Source organism: Pholis gunnellus (assembly GCF_910591455.1).
Source record: "Pholis gunnellus genome assembly, chromosome: 2".
In the NCBI taxonomy this organism is placed as follows: Eukaryota; Metazoa; Chordata; class Actinopteri; order Perciformes; family Pholidae; genus Pholis; species Pholis gunnellus.
Window position 1 is genome coordinate 9,437,228 of NC_136536.1, and position 21,389 is coordinate 9,458,616.

The window sequence follows — 21,389 nt, forward strand, 5'->3', positions numbered from 1 at the left end:
AAAAACCTAGATGTAAATTGCATTAGTCTACCATAACATGTATTTTTCTCTAAATTATTTTTACATTTTGAAACATTATTTTTTTCATGGGGTGATGTAGATAAATGGAGATGAGACACCTCTGCTGTTCAGGGTCATATTGACCCGCTCACTCAAAATCAAGCTAAATGAGTCATGAGGATTTGTATTGAAAGTAAACTTTACTCATGTTTACTTGTAGTGTTAAGAAACAGACATTTACAAAAATTAACAAGATATAAACACAATGAACGAGGTGTGTGTGTGTGTGTGTAGGTGTGTGTGTGTGTGTGTGTGTGTCTACACAGCACACGAGTGTCACGAGTGTCCAGTAAGCTGCTGTGTTGCATGTATCTGCAGAGTGTAATGTTGGTAGGACTCCCAAGCAACCCTTTCATATGTTTCTCTCCTCTCCTGCTAAGTGTGGGTGGAGTTTTCCCACGAGAAAAAAAAAGGTTCCTGCCAAAATAGTATCTTTCTCGCACAGGTGCGGTAGTGAGACCGCACTTATATGTGTGTGTGGGTGTGTGTGTGTGTGTGTGTGTGTGTGTGTGTGTGTGTGTGGGTGTGTATGTGTGTGTGTGTGTGTGTGTGTGAAATGGGGTGAAACATGTTGGGAGGAGTAAGAGATACTTTGTCTCACATTTTCAAAGAAAGAAATGGTCTAAACTTGACCCTTCTGACCCCTTACAGCCTCCACTTTCACTGCCGGGTCAAATTGACCCGAACATCATCTCTGTTGTATAAACCTGCAGGGGGGGGTTGCAAATACATGATATTTTTTATTTAATTTTTTTCACGTTGATCACCCTAATTAAGGCAAGCAGAAGAAGTTTCATACAGAAAAAGTACTTTAAAATATTTTTTCTAGATTTTCAAACTTTGAAACGGGTCAATTTGACCCGCAACATAACAGGAGGGTTAATAAAATGTAAAAGAAAATTGACCATACACTTCCTTCTTCATAATATTCACAGTCCTTAACAAAACACACTCTTGTTTCCGCTGTAAAAAAGTTTTAATGTGAAATTTCCACTCAGTGTCAGAGCAGTGTCGGACACAGTGGCTGAACAGTGATGACCCGTCAGAGGAGGGTGATGTGGAGTCCATATTTCAGCTACTGAACACTTTCCCTGATCAAGTCTGTGTGAACCCAATCAGCATTGAGGCCAGGTCAACGAGTGGAATTTCTGCTGAACACACTGGAGACACCTACCTCTCGTAAGCAAGTTTTTAATCAATCATGCAGGTTTGTGGCTTTAATTCAGTGCCTCATCGGGCTTTCATAGTGAGTCTTTTATCTTGCTTGTATTTATATTCCAGCTACGACGCTACTTTTGGATTCGCATGCATCAATGAAAAACAGAGCGGTAAACAATGTGAGGATTATCAGGTGATGCTGACCTGTCCCTCAGATTTCTGTCAGGGTAAGTTTTCATTTTGATGTTGACTTTATCCTGTCAAGCTGTTGAGTTTTGCGAAAACATAAAAAGGAAAATGTAGATTACAGCAAGGCCTTCATATACATATACATGAGCCTCATCGGTGTGCATATTGATGAAAAAGAAATGTCACAACCTGTAAAACCAAATTAAAATCTCAGAATATGCCTCTGACTGGTTGGCAGGTTGCAGGACACGCTGGTTCAACACGGACAGGCCCACGCAGCGAGGGGACTATGAGACCCTCCTCAAACTGCAGATGTTACATCCCCGTCAGGTCTGCTCCAAGCCTGTGGCCATTGAAGCCATGACAGTGTCCGGTGTCCCTGCACACAAGACCGGAGACGTCTTTCAGATGTAAGTTTGTGTTGATGGATAAACGAAAACTTGCATCATAGTGATTTAGATGGTACATCTGCCAAAAGCAATGATGCAAGGATTCTAGCCATTCTGTATTAATAACACCAAACAACATGAATAGCAAGCCCAGCATTGCTACATTGTCGAGTTTCAGTGTTAAAGGAATAGCTTATATTTTTGGGAAAAATGTAACTTGCTTGTTCACAGTTAGGTGGGAATGTTGATGCAACTCTTATGTCTGCAAGGTAAATATGAAGTTAAAGTCGTCATTTAGCTTAGCTTAGCATAAAGACTGGAAGCATGGGGAACAATCTCAATTTACAAGTACCTATAAGTATTTATAAGTATCGATGCAATTTGTTGGTTTGTTTTAAAGTCTGTGATCTCCTTCATGTGAATTTCTTTATGTTTTTATATTGTTTTTCACTTTTTGCTGTTTTGTTTTTAAGCTGGTTATCTGTATTTCTTTATATGGTGAAACTTTTATGTGATCATCTTTTCATGGACCTTTTTAAAATAGTTTTCTTACTGTATGTTTTGCAGATATGACGCTAGTATTGGCTTTGCCTGTGTGAATGCTGAGCAGCCTGGGGGAAAACACTGTCAAGACTACAAGGTCCGCCTTACATGCCCGCTGGCTTTCTGCGCAGTTTTTTAGGAAATGAACTGTTGCTGCATTATGTGTAATGAATGATAAGCCAATATGTATGTCATCAACCTACATCATGTTAAATATGTGTTTCTGTATATTGTGTTGTGTCTTGGTACTCTTTATTTAGTAAGACAATGTATTCCTATTCTAAATAACCTAGTGTCTCCACAAGGGTTTGAAGAAGAGCGCAAACACTCACATTCTCCTGTAGCACAGTATTCTGCTGGCACAAGAAACACAAGGATGAAGGATACATTCATTTTAAAGGGTAAACCCACTAGTCAAATACAAGACATTTGCTTACACGTGTGTCCATTAATCTGTACTCATGTGAATTTGTAAATTTCCCAGGAAGCACTTTAATTATAGATACAGTTCTTAGATTGACATTCAACAACAACTCGTCAAAGGTTAGTATGTTAGTATGCAAATAAATACCCACTCTTCCTGTTTAATGAGAGTCATGTCATGTCATGTCAGGTCATGTCAGGTCAATGGACCATTCTGTTTACATTAATGACAGCTCGTGGAGCCTCTCAATGGCCCAATCCCAGTGTCCCCCCTAAAGCCTTAAACCCTGAACCCTCAAGGACTTCACCTGACATCACCTGTTAAATGGTTGAGTGTAAGAGACTGTAAGGGCTTGAAATGGTGTAAATACGAATGGGACAGCACTTTGCGGCACCATATCACGTTTCCATGACAAGGTCATAAAATGTTATGTACAATTTATTTTATACTTTTTACTCTCTGATTTGAAGGTCTTCCAGGCTTTTCCCTCACAAGACCAGAAATAATTGTCAAAAAATCACTAATCACTATCCGAAGTCTACGTGAATCACTTGAAAATCAAGCATTTTGAGCATTTTGAGCATTTTGAACTAACAGGTAAAGAATTATCTAACTTGATGCAAAAAAGTCTAATACGGGTCAAATCATTTTCTAAAAACATGCTCTACCAAACAGTTCAATTATTTTATAGTGATAGCTAAAGGTATAGTGTTAAAAAAGTAATTAAAATAGACGGAAGTGATGCTAATGAATAAGATAATGAATTTACAATGTTTATGGAATAAGAAAAACCTTATGAACATTCACTGTTGTCAATATCATATATTTAATGTTATTCCCTTACATATTTGATGAAGAATATACATTATTCAGCATGATTTCTAATTCTTTCTAAGATGTTTTCAAAGTAGCCTACTGTAAACTTGTTAAATATCTAGAAAAATACTTCTAAATAATACTAGTACTGGTAATACTACAAATTCCGTGGTAGCAAATTGACACACGTTGCTATAATACCAACATATTACTAATAACGTGTTGTATTTTACCTTTAAGTGCCATTTCAACCCTTTAATAAAGGTCCCTATAAAATAACTGCGAGGTCTGTTTAAATATAAAACATTGATTGTTGTTATTTTTGCCCAAAGGAAATAAAAAATGTTAAATGTTTTTGTAATTACTGTTTTCTTGGTTAGAACATTAGCCCTCATCCTACCATCATATACAAAGACTACTGACTGGAATATACTAAGAAACAACCATCATAGCAAAATGTTAACTTATTTATTCTCAAAACACGATCAGTTATGTAAATAATGTCATCTGAAGAAAAGTTAAACAGATTGTTGTTATTTTTGGACAGTCAAAGCATAAGCATTTTCTGTTTAATGAAAATACACAGAACACATGAGGAAATCTGTGTCTTTTTTAAAAGCTCTGATTAAAACAGAAACAGTAAACAATGACATCTAGGCATTAGGACTACATTGATTGACAAAGTCATGAAAAATAGAAATGATATAATAAAGCACCCATATAACAAAAAGTGTACCTCTGGGGTCTGCATTGGTAGCATGAGGGTTAAAGGATTAAGCAGTGAGTATTGAAACACTCTCACAAGGGGATAGTTGATAATAATCTATGATAACTCAGTTGACAGTTAATGGGTTAACTCTTCTGTGAAGGGTTGCCATTCCACTTCCTGATCACCAGAACCGGGTCAACAAAATATAGGTCAACAATATACGTTTGACTCTCAAAGACAAGTGAACACCTCCCAACAGCCTGAATTACAAGTTCAGATAGTTGAAGCGTATTGAGCCAACAACAACCTTGCTTGACTTGCACCAACTATGTTTTAATTGGTTTGTTTGTTCATACTTCCTCTTATGAAGCCATAGGAGCAGTAACAGCAGAAAAAGAACACATTCCACTCCGTTGTGCTTACCGCCCACAGGTTATTGTAGGTGCAGAAGTGTAGTGTCATTTGTTAGGTATTCATGACTGCAAACATGTTGTGGAAATACTAACTTCTTAAAAACATTTAAAAATGCAATATTGAGAATATTGTAAGCTAATAACATCATGTATTTATTTCTGTGGCTTGTTTTGGACCCAATGAAATAGCCTAATAGTAATAGCAGTAGCCCACTAATTCTAGATAAGTTTGCGTTATTTATTTATTGCAGCTTTTGTTTTTTTATCGCATCAAAAATGAAAGATGTATTTTAAAAATACACCTGACTGTAAAATGAGAACATTTGGGAACATGCGTTACACCCCAACTGGTTTTAAAAGCTGCTGTTCAGCGAACACGCTTAGGGAACCAGTAGGTTTGACGAGTATTAGGGGTGTAACACCAGCCGCTAGCTGAATTGTCATAAAAGAAACTAGCGGCAATAGGAGCGTCATTTCCGGTGGAATATTACAGCGGATTTACCCTTGGTCTTTAAAAGGACGCGCTGAATTAGAGGCTGTGAAGCTGAAAGGTAAACGGCCTATGTTGTGCACACTGTAGTCAGCGTAGGGACAGCGTAGGGACTCAACATACCAAAGACAGTTAAGGGACAAAGAGATCAACCACGTGATAAAGAAAAGGAAAGACAACAAGCTCCCCCCGGCACGCGTTTTTAGACGTCTCCGTCATTGGATTTGTCTATATTTTGTCATCTTTGGAGGTCCTTTCAGGTAAGATGAGACAATCCGAATGTGTATTTGGTACCTGCATCTCCATTATCAATGGAGAATAGATTTTTTTTTGCGTAAAATATAGGCCTGCGCTGCACGAGCCGCACAGTTAGTCTGTGACGCAGTTGCGAGCTATCTCCAGCCTCTTCATGATGGAGTGTTTGACTGCTCTAAATATCTTCATCATCAACCAGTGTTTATTCAGAAAAAATTGACTGAGCATTAAGCTTCTTTTTCTTTTTTTCTTTTTTTTTTTTTTCTTTTTTTTTTTTTACTGAAAAGGCCGGACACTACATCCGTGCGATTTTAAACGTAAACGATACAAACATGTCAGGCGCACTGTACAACATACCATATCATCTAGCAAACACCTGACATGATCTACCAACACACCTGTCTAATTATGATACGTCTTCTAATTTGGTGCGAACAAAAAAAATCTCCCGACTCAGTATTGGTCTGAGGAGTTTCAATGGTGAAAAAGGGTGTGTGATGACAAATGGAGTTTTACAGGAAACGTGCAGCGGAGTCACCTGTTGCTTTAGGTCATTTGATATTTTGATTTTCTAGCTGGTGATGTTATTTTGGCGCAGAGACCCCCCCCCCCCCCCCCCCCCTCCCACCCCTCCCCGCTGAGCGACTGTAAACCAGCAAGTGGTTTCAGAAGCAGAAGCAAATTTGGGAAGCGTAAAAGAACACCCATGGGTCCATTTTCTGGCATACAGCCAATTATGCATTTGGGATTTGGCCATCATTCTTTCAACAAATGAAAGAAGAGATGGACGAGCGAGGCGGAAGCGGTTGTTGTTGCGCACATTCAAAACATTTAAGAATTATTCAGCCACGCATTAACGGTCCAGCTAATAAAGCTAAAATACGTCATGGAATACAGATTTACAACTGGTAACAGTATAGCAACAGTATAGCTAAATGTGTAGGCATATAGTTTCCAAAACTGATCTTTTTTATGGACTTTCTGTGGCATGATGTTTTACCTTGTTTTCATTTGTTATCATCAGATAGTATAAATGTATCTGTCATGCTCCAACAATGTATGGTTGAATGTCACAATGCTAATATGAGTAAGCACCTTTTTAATTGTTTATTTTACAGCTGTGAGCCAGAGACAATCATGATCCTGCTGTCTCCCTCTTCTGGTAGGTACTTGTTTCTAAATTTCACCTCAACAGGTGGATTATTATGTACATGGGTGCCAGAGGGCAGGCCTACACGTAGGTCTGCTTGGATCTAATTTGGCAGGAAAAACAACCACTGAACTAAAGAAGCTTGAACCGAATTTAATTGAATAAAAAAATATTTTTTGTACAAAACCAACAACATAGAATACATATAGCATAAAGTAGACATGAGGGAGTTATGATATGCAATTATAATAAAGTATGTGGATGTAGACATCGACACCATCGTTACAGCACAAATACATTAATGTACACTGCACATAGTCCACACAGTTTGAGGATAGTTTATCGTTTTAAGTATATACTGTGAAACAAACCACACCCATTAGAATGTATAGGAATACATGTTGACTGGTGTATAGGATTTAGAACAAATTGCAATTGTATTGCCTTTTCTCCTCGACTATATGCCATTAACACAGTTAACTCAGGGAAAATGTAACTAGTTTATAATGTTCATGCCAGATTATCCCTGTTCTGAACTGTCTTCCTTGTTTTTCGTTTAGTCTTGGTAGTTGTTACCAGTTACTGTAACATAGCAGAGCATTACATAACAAGGGCCTTCCCATCATGCTTTGCAGTCATTAGGCAGCAATCCAGAAATGGAGACCTGCTTGAAATTGACTGTCCCTGGCTTTTATCCTCTTTTTATTTATTTGTGACCAAGACATGTGTCTTAAGTGGGTAATGCAAAACTTGGCAGTGTGATCTGCAACCTCACAGGCTTTGCACATGGGGCTGCACGTGTGCTTCCCTAATTGTATTTACTGTGACTAAAGTTAATGAACCTGACTATTCCATTAGCAAACTGCATTAACTAATGTGTTTGTTTACCCATGAACAGTTTTCAGATAACAATCCAAATGCCAGGTTGTGAATTGTTTTAAAAATCCCAAAATGAGAAGTAGAAAGCATGCTGTCAAGTAAAAGTGTAAGTTATTGTTGGCTTTTGCTGTGTCTCATACGCTGTTTTCTTTCAGATGAAGAATGTCTTGAACTCGCCTGGCTTTGGAATCACAGGAAGTTCAGGGTGAAAAACTCAAGGGTTGCTACTGCAACATTTTAAAAATCTCAAAATTTTGCAGGTCATTTATCTGTGCACTACTTGGACAGTACTATGACTTGAGAGAAAGCATTAAGCTCACAAGAGCGGAGGCAGACAGGAAACACTGATTTCTTTGTTTTACTTCATTAAAAAACATCACAGCTTTGTGGGGGGAGGAAGAAGTCTTTGGCTGGGGCGAGGCAGTGTCAGCAGTCATTCCATCTCACTGACTAAGTTGCAGCGTTATCGCCTTTCGTCTTCAAAACAACTAAGTTTGTCATGTAATTATACATTTTACTAACTGCACTTTCAACAAACTTAATTCATCTATTACAATTGGCTTTACACCCCCATGCAGCTAGGTATTTTGATATATACTGTATGTTATGTCAACAAGGAAAACAAGGAGAGGTTGTAGATCTATCTTTATACCATGATCCCAATTAAAGCCTTAGCTACAGTGGTATAAATAGATTTGAATAGTGAGCTATGGGAGTGCTGCTGCCATGTCCTTGTCTCAGGCCACCACGTTTCATCAGGCTAATAGATCTCACGTCTGGTATGTGTCTATGGAGTAGGTCCAACTCAATCTCACTATAGCCAATGGTGTATGTGGTAGTCCCCTAACTGTTTATGACTTGTTTACCACACCAGTATTCGTGTGTATTTGACCCCTGATATGATTACAGTTGGGCACTAACACTCCACATGCATCCTGTTCAGACATGTATCCTTTTGATGTTTTTCCTTTGCAAATATGATCATATCCATTGATATTGAAGTTTACTGCATGCTGCTTTTAAAATGTTATAATGATGTGTATTGCATAGCTATAACTGATAATGTAATGAGTAGATGATGAGACACTGTAATGTTGCATGCTATAGGCTGCGAATGAACGAATGTACAGTAACAAATGCATTTTAGTAATCTGAAAGTGGATGAATGTATCGTATGGTCGGTCTTCGTCCAATAAACATACGTCTTGGTAAGTGATGCTTCTTTTACATTAGACAGGGGAATCGCTTTTAAAGCAATATTTTGTTTTAAAAACAGTTAAAGAAAAACACACACATGCACACATGTTATAATATCTTGCCATATGTATTCATAGTGTACAAAATATTGTTTAAATTAATAAAATATAAATTAATTATTCTTCTATGACTGGTAAAGCATTAAGAATACTTTCAGAATTTTTTACACATTTTTCCTTTCACTTCAACTGAAGTTTGACTCAAACTGGGATATGATTATTTAACTATCCCCATGTTAGACACCTTCATCAAAAGCCCAGCTGGTATGTTCCCCCAATGATAGTAGGCTGTTAGCTTTTAGCTTTAGCAGGGTAGGGGTTATTGACATTACACAGACAACTACTAACTGCTGCTGTTGTGTGGTCTAAGGTCTCTTCCAGTGTACCAACAAGCTCTTTCTGAGTGATGACGCCACAGGACTCCAGATCAAGGAGTTTGCACGTAAAAATGCAGCCAATGCTCTGTCAGTTGCTAACATGGTCATGGGCATTGCCTCCATTCTCAGCAGTCTAAACGGGTGAGTTTACATTGTTAGATTTTACTATCTGAAGCATTAGTCAGGGCCGACCAAACAAACTGTGGCTTGGTGGGACTCATTGTAATCTTGTTGTTTTTTCAGATTAAAAGACAAAACATAAATGTTTATACAAGTTGAGTATTTGGCTAGGGTTTATAAAACCAAATTTTAGTTAATACGGTGGCAAAAAGTAAAACAGCATTTCACAAAACAAGGCAATGTGTCACAAAACTAACACAATTTAAAAAAAAAAACTAAAACGATACAGTTCTCAAAGTGCATTTAACAGATCAGAATACAAAATAACATTGCTAACAGAAAAGAAAACTAATTTGTTGATGTGTTTTTATGAAATATTGTGTTTTTCTGTTTTGTTTATATTTCAGCCCCTCAGGGCCACAGTAATTACTAAAAGTTGACTTTGAACCCCCTCGGAAAATCCTTCATTTTTATTAAAAGTATGATGTTTTTGTTTTTGTTCAGGCACCATCATGCTGCATGCTGGCTGGTTCTGATTGGCTACCTTCTGGATTTGGCAGATGGAGCGGTTGCCAGGCGACTCGATGCCTGCTCTGCGCTGGGTAAGTGGAGTGTTGTCGTCGGGAGCTGTTACCAAAGATAAACCTTGACTCGGGTGTTGGCAGGGCTCGCTGCACAGTCCTTTGTCTGGACTTTACAATCAGGCCGCTCAAAGTCATAAACAACAGTGAGCAGCTGAAGGAAACACCGCCACTGAATACTCTGGATAGTCTTACAAAGTATCCAATAAACTAATCATACATATTTAATGACGTGTAACTTGAGCTTTATCAAATAGATGCTTTTTAGCTTTTCCTATATTTCTAAGAACTCCACAAATCATAATAATATTTCAGGTTTTTATTGAGTGTGAATGGCACCCAATGCAAATGCACAGAACATACGATGTGGCTTGTTTTCAAAAGATCACAACAGTGTACATATTAAACAAAGAAGGCACACACAGCTGTTTTTAAAAGCTTCTCGTGTGAAAGTTCACATTTTCTCCGAAGCCCAAAATAGCTCCCAGGTGCATCACAATACATCGTTGGCTGCACATTTCAGGGGGCTTTGTGTCCCCGACGGGGTTTTTCTGCATGACTTTGCAGGTGGATGTTGTTGTGCCCCCCCCATGTATTTTGTCAAATGAACAATCACTTTCTGATTAAGCAGCCTAATTCCACAGGATCACGCTCCAATTGTCTTTTTTATCCCGTTGCTTTGGCTTCTCTGCATATCTGAAATTGCTAAAATTGTTGACCCTGGCCTGTGGAATTCCACCTCTGTCATTTGAGCCGGGGCCTGAATCACCTCATCCTCATCGGCTGAAAACATGCGCTGTGCTCCTGGGGGGGATAAAGGGACGAGGCAGTGGAGAATGTTGTTTATAGAATGGCTGCCCCGTTGGGCGGACTCTGAATTTTCCACTTGGAGATTATCACACATACACAACCCCCTGTCGGTAACATTGTCAGTGACCATGCCGGAGAGACGATAACATAGCTACACTTTGATAGAATGTAAACTCATGGCTCAATTACCGTCTGATTTTTAAAGAAGTGTATTAATAGAACAGTTGGCGCTCACTAGTAGCTCTTCTAATGCCAGTTATTCGGATTACATTTCAGTCCAATACAATTATTATCTCCTTGTGAACTTCCCAGAGCCACGTTTGGTATTCACACTTTTCTTTTTTCCTGTTCAGGTGCAAAGCTAGATGATTATGCTGACTTCACGACCTTTGGGATTGCCACTTCATTGCTTCTAAGGACATCTGACCTGCTGGACAACATCCTATGCGTGTGTTACGTCTTGTCAGTGTTTACCCGCCTGTGTTTCTTTACCAGCGGTAAGTTCCGAAATGTGTAGTTGCTGTACTCTATGCTGTTTTATTATTCGAAGGACCTACTGGAAATGTGTTCTTGTTTCGGTCCCTAGGGATCCCGTTCATGTATCGCGGCCTGCCTTGCATCTACTCCTCGGCCATCCTGGCCAGTGCCTCTCTGCTGTCAGGGGGAAACCTGGCCTTGCTGCGGGTCATTGCGGTGGCCATGATCCTCTTCATGATCAGCCAGAACTTCTACCCCCATGACAGAGTGCTAGAGTCCCAGGCCTGGAAGAAAGCAGTCTACGCTGGAGGTAAACTATTAAAAAAAAAAAAAAAAAAAAGAAATCCAGTACGATTCACATTTCTCTTAGACAAGAGCTAAGAGTAATGATTCATATCAGAAATGCTTCATCAAATTAGATATCAGGTACAACATTTAGCAAATGCATGTAGTAGCGGCATCTAGCCATGTAGATAGTTTCAGTAATAAGGGCTTTTTTTCTACCAATACATGCTGCTTTGTCAATTTGTGAGTGCTTTTACTCTTAATATCTCACTACACTTCTATTTTTTTTTTTTGTGTTATTTCCAGGAGTTGTCATGCTGTTCTGCTCATCCTTCCCCCCTGCATGTGTGTACTATCTGCTGTGGTCAGTCTCCTACATTTTGTTCCCAACATCCCTTTGGAGCAGTAAAGTGTAAAATGGGTGCTGGCTTTGTCCAAAACTCCCATGTAGGTTTGCTTCTATGACCCATCTGGGTGAACTGAGGCTTCCAGACTGCTGCTGCTCCCTACTGCCATGGAGGATCCAAGCTGAAACATGCTCATGTTCCACAGGCGAACACTCGCTCTATTTGACCTTTTTTTATTTTGATGCGACACCTCTAAAACAGAGCCCAGATTCAAGAGAGTTTGAGTGAGGGATGAGAAGTGCATTTTATTGTTCCTAAAGTAAGGATAAGCCTTCAATGCTGTCTTATGTCTGTGCTGCATTTTCACTGAATCCAGGGGTCAGATGGCTTGTTTCACAAATTTTCATCAGGTTCATCTCCCGTGTAATCTCCCTACTTCAATATTAATCCAATCTTTCATCAATGTTGTGAACACGCAGTAGCAGCGCACATCATTTTCTCACACGATGAGATAAAAAGAAAACAAAATCATTTTTAATAGATTTCTGCTTCTAATTTGGTTTTTAAAATGTTTAATTGTGTAATCACACAGGATCATAACTGTTATTATGATGTGTGTTGAGCATAGCTTAATGAGTAACTGTTCGAGTGCTACAGTATGTAGGTAAAGCCTTTAATTAATTATATAAAATATTTCTCAGCAACATTTTGCCAGATTCAAATTCCATGTCCTTTCTGCTTTATAACACGGTAACGGGCATTCATACAGCATTGTCACCAATTTTCTGTTAACTGTTAATGTTTTTATCAGGTTTGAGGTCACTTCACTTTCACAGCATTCAGGTCATGATGTGGGTTTCCTCGTAATCCACTTTTCCATTTTGTAGGGGTCTAAAATCCAGTGACTTACAGTAAGAAAAAAATTCTATCGTAACGGTGCAGTCATTCCTTATAATAGATTTGCTGTTTGAATGTTTTCAAAATGCTTCCATATTGCTTTTATGTGTCATTTTATCTGGTCATTGTAGGTGTTTGCCTCTGTTTTAGGAGGCATTGCGGTTTAAATAGTAAATCCACAATGGATCACGCCCTATGGTAGTCGTAGAGTTGAGGTGGAGTCGGGAATGCAACAGCGTGTGTGGCTGCGTACATAGCGCCACAGCAGCAGTTTTCTGCCTGGTGATTCAATGTGAATTTTCCCTTAAAGAGCAACAACACACAGGCTGCCCTCGCTGCAAGTTCTGCCTCCACCTTAAAGGTGTCGTAACATTGCACTACATGACCACTTCTAGTGGTGGAGCAGCATTGACAAGTAAAACCCACAAGGAAGGAGAGTTTAAGTGTGTTGTTAATCTTTAACTTGGCCAGTATTCTGTCTGAGGGACATCACTTTTTTCGTAGAGCCTGTTTCACAATGTGTAATTGTGCCTCCTTGCATTGCGTGTGTGACAAATGCTGAAATTATACAGTATTCCCATATTTAATTTTGGACTCCACACCTTCTGAAAACGGTCATCTTTGAGCTAGTAATCTTGAGATTTCAAAATAAAAGGTATGACATCACCCACAACTTGAGTTCAGTGAATTTAATGATAGCTTTAATGATTTTAACCCTCTTATAAACAATATCGGAACTGGGAAGACATGAACTTTTGCATTCATTTTGTTTTAAAACTCTTATTAGGGAGATTTATTTAGATAACTCATAAAATGCTAACACTATGAGCTATCTAACTTTTAAACTTAACGTTTTCTGAGGGAAATCTAAAACACACTTTCCTAAAGCAAGAAAGTTAAACACAAACGCCCATGTGTTCTGGTTCTGGTATTGATCTAAACCCACTGGTGGTTCTTGACCTGGTTACAATAACCAATGTTGTGAAAATAATCTAAAGTGTAAAGTGCATAATATGTCTGGGGCTATATCGCGGTTTTCTATCCCAATAAAGGTAATTTGGTATCCCCATAACGATACAGTATATCACGATAAAGTATGTTTTCTGCTAATTCAAAAAATGGTCTGTATGAAATAACCTCATGGTAATGCCTATTTTTGTATACTTCTGTGTCAATTAAATACTTGACAAATGAAGAGTACTGAGTATTTTCCCATTGAATTAAGAACTTTAGCGCAAAATCTTCGGAGAAATTTGAGTTACAATGTGCTTATCAATTTAGACAGCATAGTCGTGTATCATGATATCTCGATAAATGTGTTAATGATGATTTGTTTGCATTGAAAGACAATAAATTATCATATTGAATAATTGCCCAGCCCTATACTCTGAACTGAACACAAATCTACTCTGGTACATTCTGCTTTCCTGTGAGTGTTTTGGTTTTGAAACTGTGAAGCCACAGTAATGTACGCATGCCAGGAGCATTACAAATACAAAACTTGTACTTTGCCCAGTGAATTAAAAAAAAGATCTTAACGAACGTGTGCTTTTGCTTTTATTGTCCATACATTTTTTTTACAGTAAGAAGTTGATAATGAAACGACTTGCTTTCAATGTCATGAGTTCATAAAATCATGAATGCTTGACTAAAACTGTAAAGATGCATATATAATACCTATTCAATGGTGGACATTCAACACACATGTTACATTGGATTCCTACAGATAATCACTGTTTATATGTTGTTTCCTAGGTGTTACCATATTTGGTAGCACATGAGCCTATGAGAGCAGTCCTGCCTTTCTGTTATACTCAAAAATGTCCATGACTTTAGGAACACAAATATCTTTAGCAGCCGCCATATGCTGTGAGCACTCCCAACAGCTTTATGATGGCCGACAATGCAGGTTGGTCCGTCGAACTCCACATCCAACAGTACTTCATAAGATCATACCTAAAAGCATACAAAAGGAATTTAAGACAGCTCTGTGTTAAAGGAATAGTTTGACATTTTTTGTAAATACCCTTAAGTTGCTTGCTTGCTGAAAGTCAGATGATAATACACCATTCTCATGTCTGTCTGTGTAGGATTTAGGGTGATTTATTAGCAGAAATGTAATATAATACTCATAACTAAGTTTCATTAGTGTTTAATCACCTAAAAAACTAATATTTGTTGTGTTTTCTTAGCTTAGATTGACCAACATAAGAAGCAAGGGGACCGCTACACATGTTTCTACAGTAGCCCAGAAAGGACAAACCAAACCCTGGTTGTAGCTGGCTTGGACAGGGAGGGACGAGCAGATGGGCATTAAATTAGTTGCAATCTGCAACCCCTAGAGATGATGCCAATAAATCCAACACACTGGACCTTTAGGTTTGACTTAACACAAAGATTGGCAGCCTGGTTCTGCTCGAGGATAACAACATATGCCCAAGTGCACCTTGTACGTTTTTACACTTTGGTTTTAAATGGAATATTGTTTAAATTAGTGAATTTAAGACATGCTAGATTTTTTTTTTGTTACCTTTGGACTTCCTCGACTTTTTGTTTGTAATAGCTCAAGAAGAAGAATTAGTAGGAAATGGAACTTTCATGAGTATAAATTGACTCAATTGCTAACATGAAGGGATATATACTCTATGTTAATTGGGTCTATTTCTTACTAGTTTACTTACAAAGGTCCCCCACAATTCTCTGGTCTCTTCATTCGATACGATCCCTGCAGCTTTGAAAGCACATACAGAGGCTCCAGCTCAGGGTACGGGGGAGAGCCTGAGATAAATAAATGTGACTTTTATGGTAACATGTGAAGCTGCATCATCATTGTGTCATGATCCAATACAACAGTGTGACGACCCCTAGTTTTTGGTTGGGATCGGTAACGGAGAACATAGCTCGCTGTGTCCTGGCGAAAAATAGGTGACATTCTGGTACCACTTGTAGTATATAGTATTACTTTGTGTATATGTTTTTGAGTGAGTAAAATAGCTTACATGGTCCATTTGCCCAGAATGTCTTCATTACTTAGGTTTTTGATATATCGTAAAATATCATTTCATTCGTTCTCAGAAGTGATTTGTACTACATGTGTGTACTCTGTCGCCCCCCCCCCCCCCCCAGCCCCCTCCTAAGGGGGCCCTAGGAGACAAAATACCCTCTCCAGTTGGCAGCCAGCCTCTTGGGAAGGAAGATCTTTGTTGACTGGCTCACCACAGTTGTTGCTGTCTTTGTGTAAAGTGCTGTTAACCTTGGGTTACTTGTTTTTGGCGAGACAGATAAATAACTTCTTTTGGCCGCCAGCTCGTTGTCTCCCTGTTTGTGTTACAGTCTCTGAGCCGGGCTGTGACAACAGATTGTAGAAATCAGTACATTTAGAAGATATGAAAAGGCTCAAATACTGATGGCTTAAAGGGAACATGTCATGAATAACTGACTTTTTCAGTCCTTGTGCACATCCATTTGGGTATTTGGAGTGTCTACTACCTCACATACTGTAGAAATAAGACAACCCAGTCAGTTTTTGTGTGCTGCCTAGATCAGAAAATATATGATTCAACAAGTCATTCAGGTTTGGCACTCCTTCCTATACACTTGCAGGCTAGATAGAATATACTGCCCCCCATCTGAGTATCTCCACCCACGGCTTAGGAACTGCCTGGTACTCATATTAGCTTGTTGCTCTTATTGTATTCATATTAGTTTGTTGCACTTATTGTATTTGCTTGTTTCTGCACTGTACGTTTGCTCTGGTTTATGCTCTTAGATACTTGTTTAACAAGGGAGATGCACTTATGATTTCTGGTGACTAGTAGTTCTCTTGAATACCTATGTTGAATACACTTATTGTAAGTCGCTTTGGATAAAAGCGTCTGCTAAATAACTGTAATGTAATGTAATGTACCTTTGCAAAAGGTGCACAATATTCTTTCTCGCAAGGCAATTACAGCAGAGTGTGCTTTTTTGGGGGTTTTTAACATCAAAGCATGTAAACATGTACTCGTACAAACCCACAAGTATGAACCTGAAAATGAGCATGATGTGTTCCCTTTAAATAACACGAGTACAGATAATGGAACATGCAGCTTTACCTAAGTTCATACAGTAAGATTCCAAATGACCACCTCGGGAAAAGAAAATGTAAAATCATATTCATATTGATTCTAGCTGGGTTTCTTTGTGTCTTTTGTTTTCTTAGCCATAGCTCTGCCCTTACACGTCGCTTCAGTCGATACTGAGCTGCATCACGATACTCTCTGTAGCCTGCCATTTGAGAGCCACCTCTGCTGCCCTCTGTCTGATTGGTGGATCCATTTTGCGTCCTCTAAATGCCACGCCCAGTCCAGACATCCGGGCTGAGAGGCCTAGGCCAATTAAGATGTTCCTGGCAGCAACATCCCCACGCAGCAGCCTGTGCTCTGACATCAGGTAATCCTGATGGAAGGGCCAATTACAGCCAAACAACATCAATCTTTGGTTGAAATATTCATTCAAAATTCAAGACAAACATACACGGGGGATATTGGTATGCAGGTCGTTACCTGCTGCAGTACAGAATGACATCATCAGCAGAGCAAGACATCTAAATTTAGCTCATTTATTTGTTTGTTGGGAATAATCGGTCAACAAAGAGGGTACACACTGTAGCGTGGAAGAGGACCCACTCTGCAAACTCCGTAGCGTCATGCTGGTATGGGCCATCGTCATGGTGTTAATAACAGATGGTTAGTAAGCAACCGTATTATCTGTTTTTAACTATTGCAATATACTGTATATCTATTTAATTAATGTGGCCCCTCTCCCTCTGAAAACACCAATGATTTTGTCACATACTAACGACTGAACCACCACAGCAGAGGACTCTCGGCCTCTCTTCTTTAGCAGAGCTGTACAAATGGGGCCATGACGACCCGTCTGCCAAAACTCTAGTCCCTTAAAGAACAGACTCTTTGGGAATTTACCAGGGATACAAATCTGCCTGGACCTTTGGAGTGCTTACACATACTGCAGTCAGGGATACACTCTGCTGGCCTGTTGAAAAACACAACAGTAACTGCTGGTTTATTGTGAACCAATGATATAGTAGCACCTGGTGTTGTTGTTGAAAAACAGCTTTTATACAGAGGATATACAGCTATTGCAATTATGCCATTTGTAAAATGTGCCGAGGTGCTAGGTCTTCTTTGTTTGTTCTTGTGGAGATTGTAGAAAATCAGAGCCACCACTGAAACTGTGCTCAGAGCCAACAGACAAGGGGGGATAATTACAGCAAGTGGACCCGCCGACTCTAAAACAAGAGACGGAAGAAGAAGCATGTGGGGAATAGGAGGAGAGGAGTAGCCTATGAGTTTGCATTGCAATAATTGCCATGTGTTCAACTTGCAGCACACGGGGAGCGAGGTGTCGTTGCTGCATCCATTAAGGAGCAGCTGGCATTTCTCCCATATGAGAGAAACGGCCGATCATATCAGCAGGTGAGATTCATAACAAGTTTACCCCTGTGTAGAAACTATTAACTAACTGATGAATTAAAAAAAAATCAAGCGAGGGATGAAGTATAATTGCTACAGTTTTCCTACCTGACACCTGATGAACGATCAAGCAAACACACATTCCCAACCTTATAGTATAAAATATAACCAAACAAGGTTGTTTATCAGCTGCTTCTAGAAAATGGGCTCAGCTTTGTCTGTGAGGGCGCTGACCGAGGGGGTGAGTCTGAAAGTTGACTAAATGTTAATCATTGACAAATGCCCAGAAATGGCAACATTAACAGGTGTGGTAACACATACGGCTGCCTTAACAGTTAACTGATTAAACTGTAATGTGCAGCACAAACGGGATGTATTCAGTTTGTTTTTTAGGCCCCATGTGAAAAATGATGCTCTGTCTCAGGAACAGAATAGCATACACTCTATTAGAGGTACAAATAACACTAAATAAAAACAGATAAAAACAATAAAAGCAAGGAAACAAAGTGAGTGTAAAAGTGCATATGCTGGGTATAAGTGTTCTGGTGTTTAATTAATACAAAAAAACACAATAAGTTTATTGTTTATTGTATTATAGTAGTACAGTGTTGTTATTAGTGCTTGGGATGAGATACAACCACAAGAGGGCAGACTTGCGCAAGAAATTGCCTCCAACCAGTGGCCGAGTCCTCGGTTATGAGAGCAGGAAATATTGCAATTTGCATGGTTTAGACAATAATAAAGGCAAATAATCACACATTTTAGTCCACAGAATAAAGAACACATTGTAAAAATTGCATATAAACTGCATGTCGACTATCCCGAATTTGCAAAAATAATTTCCCACGTGAAAAGATGTGTCCCAGGGCTGGAGCTCCGCCTTGCTTTTTAACACACCATGGAAACTAAATCCAGCGCTTCTCAATCACAGAAGCCCCGCCTCCTGCCATTCATCATTGGTTCAACGGAGATACTCTACGACCGCCCCCCCCCCGCCCCCCCAATCTCTGATTGGACAGAAGCTCCTGCATTCAGGAAAAGCAACACGGAAAAAGATCAAAAAAAGTTATGGAGTGAAGCCTAATCGGATCACGCCCGTTGCATGACTGCGTAGTTTTTTTTTTTTTTTTTTTGTAGTAGTAAAGCGCGGAAGTGCACCGAGCGCGTAACGGAGAACGAGAAGCGAGGCTTCAGTTTGGTGAGGATCGGATTACTGATCGGACCGAGTGCCAGGTATGTTTTCCCGTTTCTAAGGACTGCCTTTGCTGATGTCACCGCGGAGGAGGAGGAGGAGGAGGGGGGGTGGCAGAGAGGAGGACAGGTGCGCAGAGTAAAGTTGACTCCGGTATGATCGGATTGAAGAGCTGTCACTGGACCGAGGGAGACGGGTTTTTTTGTGTGTGAAGTATTTTCTCTTTAAAGTAGTTTTCCGGGCAGTCAGATTGTCTGGTGTTTTCTGAAGTCTTAACGTGGAATATATACTCCACGCTTTTGGAACTCGCGGGCGCACGAACGAGGCGGGCTCACCGGATCCGTGATGTCGGGGTTGTAACGGGGGTGGAGGAGGCTGCTATTGTTTTTTTTGTTTTTTTAAGTTCACATTGCTGTGAACTGGGCTGTGGAATCGAGACGCACCAGAACCAACACTTTCCGCTTCAATGCGACACTGACGCAGCTGATCTCGCATCCCAGGCGCAGACAGGTGATGCTCGAGTAAATCCAATGGGAGGATCGATCATCAACAGAGGGAGTTCGATCTGAGAAAAAGAGAGAGAGATTTGTTTACCCTGGAATGGAATACAACACAAGAAATCAGCCTCAACTTCTCTGATCTGCGATGATTTTCCCATGCGTCATTGCGTCTTAGGCTCAGCAGCGGGTCTTGCGTTGAGGGACGATCGTTCTTGGACTTCCTCCCGGGTTTACAGGAGCTACCGACAATGTCCAAGACACTGAAGAAGAAGAAGCACTGGTCCGCCAAAGTGCAGGAGTGCACCCTGTCGTGGGGGGGTTCCGGAGAGTTGGTCGCGGTGGTTGAGGTGCGCGGCGGCGCTGAGCTGGGAGAGTTCCCCCACCTCGGAGACGTAGTTTCGGACGCCATGGTTTGTCACGTCGGGAGGTTTCCCTGCAGCGGGGACGTGCTGCTGGAGGTGAACGGCACTCCGGTGAGCGGACTCACCAACCGAGACACGCTGGCTGTCATCCGCCACTTTCGGGAGCCCATCCGCCTGAAGACTGTGAAACCAGGTGTGTATTTGATTCGCAATGACCCCCCCCCGTACATACATACATACATACACACACCTGCCATGCTGTGTAAAGTGCTCTACAATGGTTACATCACTGTAACCTAAAGATTGAGAAGCTTGGGACAGGTGAGACTATCATGGCTAAATAAGAGGGACTCACAGCTGAGCCTCTGTTTGCCTTTTAGGGCTTTGTGATGATGGGTGTGTGTGTGTGTGTGTGTGTGTGTGTGTGTGTGTGTGTCTGCACACAGTCTTGAGTAGATGTGGAAGCCAGTTTTCAGGTTAGGTGTGTGTTTTTCAGCTGGCTTTAGCATATTTAAATGGCCTATCTGCGTGGCTCCTATTCATTTATTGTATGTGCATGTTATTAGCCGACTTACTTGCAATCAGTTTGCACTTCTTCATGGCTCACAGACGTGACTTCTGAGTGTGTGTGAAATGTGCCAAGCATACTGACAGACAAACTGTATTAGTCATGAGGGACAGAAGGTGTGTGTGTGTGTGTGTGTGTGTGTGTGTGTGTGTGTGTGTGTGTTTGTGTTTTTATGGATGGATGAATTTGATAGAGGCTCTGCTGAGTGCGGTGCTTTGCAAACACTTAGCTCAGATTTGTTAATGTCTGCCTTGACCGGCTTAGACGGTGTCGGCCTGCTGGCGTTAAGGCGAGTCCAAGTCTAATTGAATCAATTGGGCCCTTATCCTTAAATCCTTCAGGATGCTGCCTCAGCCTGGCGACTCAGTCCGACACCGTGGCTGTCGGGCAGTTATGGTGGTTTTATGTGACGCAGATCGGTTCTCCTGCTGCACATACGGTTGACCTGTTGACTAGGGTCAGTGGACGTGGTTGTAATCAATATCACAGGATTATCATGATCACTTTTATGCATCACAGAAGACCAAACTTGACACTAATTGTAGCGCTTTTAACATTTTCTCTGTTATGTAATGTTAGTTGTATTCTGATGCTCAAGCCACACTTTGACATGCGCAGGCTGCTTACCATAGGCTCCTCTGTTCCCCTTGGGGCCCTCGCTGTGTGTT

The 21,389-nt window shown here is 40.2% G+C and overlaps 3 protein-coding genes across 4 annotated transcripts in view; 2 read left to right on the forward strand and 1 right to left on the reverse strand.

Annotated features, from left to right (window-relative positions):
- The first annotated feature begins 5,168 nt into the window (after positions 1-5,168).
- On the forward strand, positions 5,169-14,163 carry tmem269 (transmembrane protein 269). 2 transcript variants are annotated; one of them, XM_079176813.1, is made up of 7 exons: positions 5,169-5,451; positions 6,565-6,608; positions 9,102-9,249; positions 9,733-9,830; positions 10,973-11,116; positions 11,206-11,406; positions 11,688-14,163. In XM_079176813.1, exons 2-7 carry the CDS (start codon positions 6,584-6,586, stop codon positions 11,795-11,797), a joined length of 726 nt encoding a protein of 241 aa, XP_079032939.1. In that variant the 5' UTR covers positions 5,169-5,451; positions 6,565-6,583; the 3' UTR covers positions 11,798-14,163. The 2 variants fall into 2 exon arrangements, with proteins under 2 accessions (XP_079032939.1, XP_079032940.1); XM_079176814.1 differs by having other exon boundaries at positions 5,171-5,451; positions 7,631-9,249.
- A 245-nt stretch (positions 14,164-14,408) lies between these two features.
- Positions 14,409-19,786, reverse strand: LOC306708182 (tyrosine-protein kinase receptor Tie-1; the record flags this gene model as incomplete). Its single annotated transcript, XM_079175920.1, is given in 9 exon segments — positions 14,409-14,504; positions 14,506-14,581; positions 15,307-15,411; positions 16,720-16,752; positions 16,845-16,852; positions 16,856-17,062; positions 17,462-17,560; positions 17,761-17,915; positions 19,735-19,786. Coding segments are annotated over 9 exon segments (831 nt in total).
- magi3a (membrane associated guanylate kinase, WW and PDZ domain containing 3a) overlaps positions 19,456-21,389 on the forward strand; it is a 108,027-nt gene continuing 106,093 nt past the window's right edge. The window contains exon 1 of the mRNA XM_079173370.1: positions 19,456-20,346. Within this exon, the coding sequence (XP_079029496.1) occupies positions 20,040-20,346 (307 nt within the window). The 5' untranslated portion in view covers positions 19,456-20,039. The remainder of the gene's footprint in view (positions 20,347-21,389) is intronic.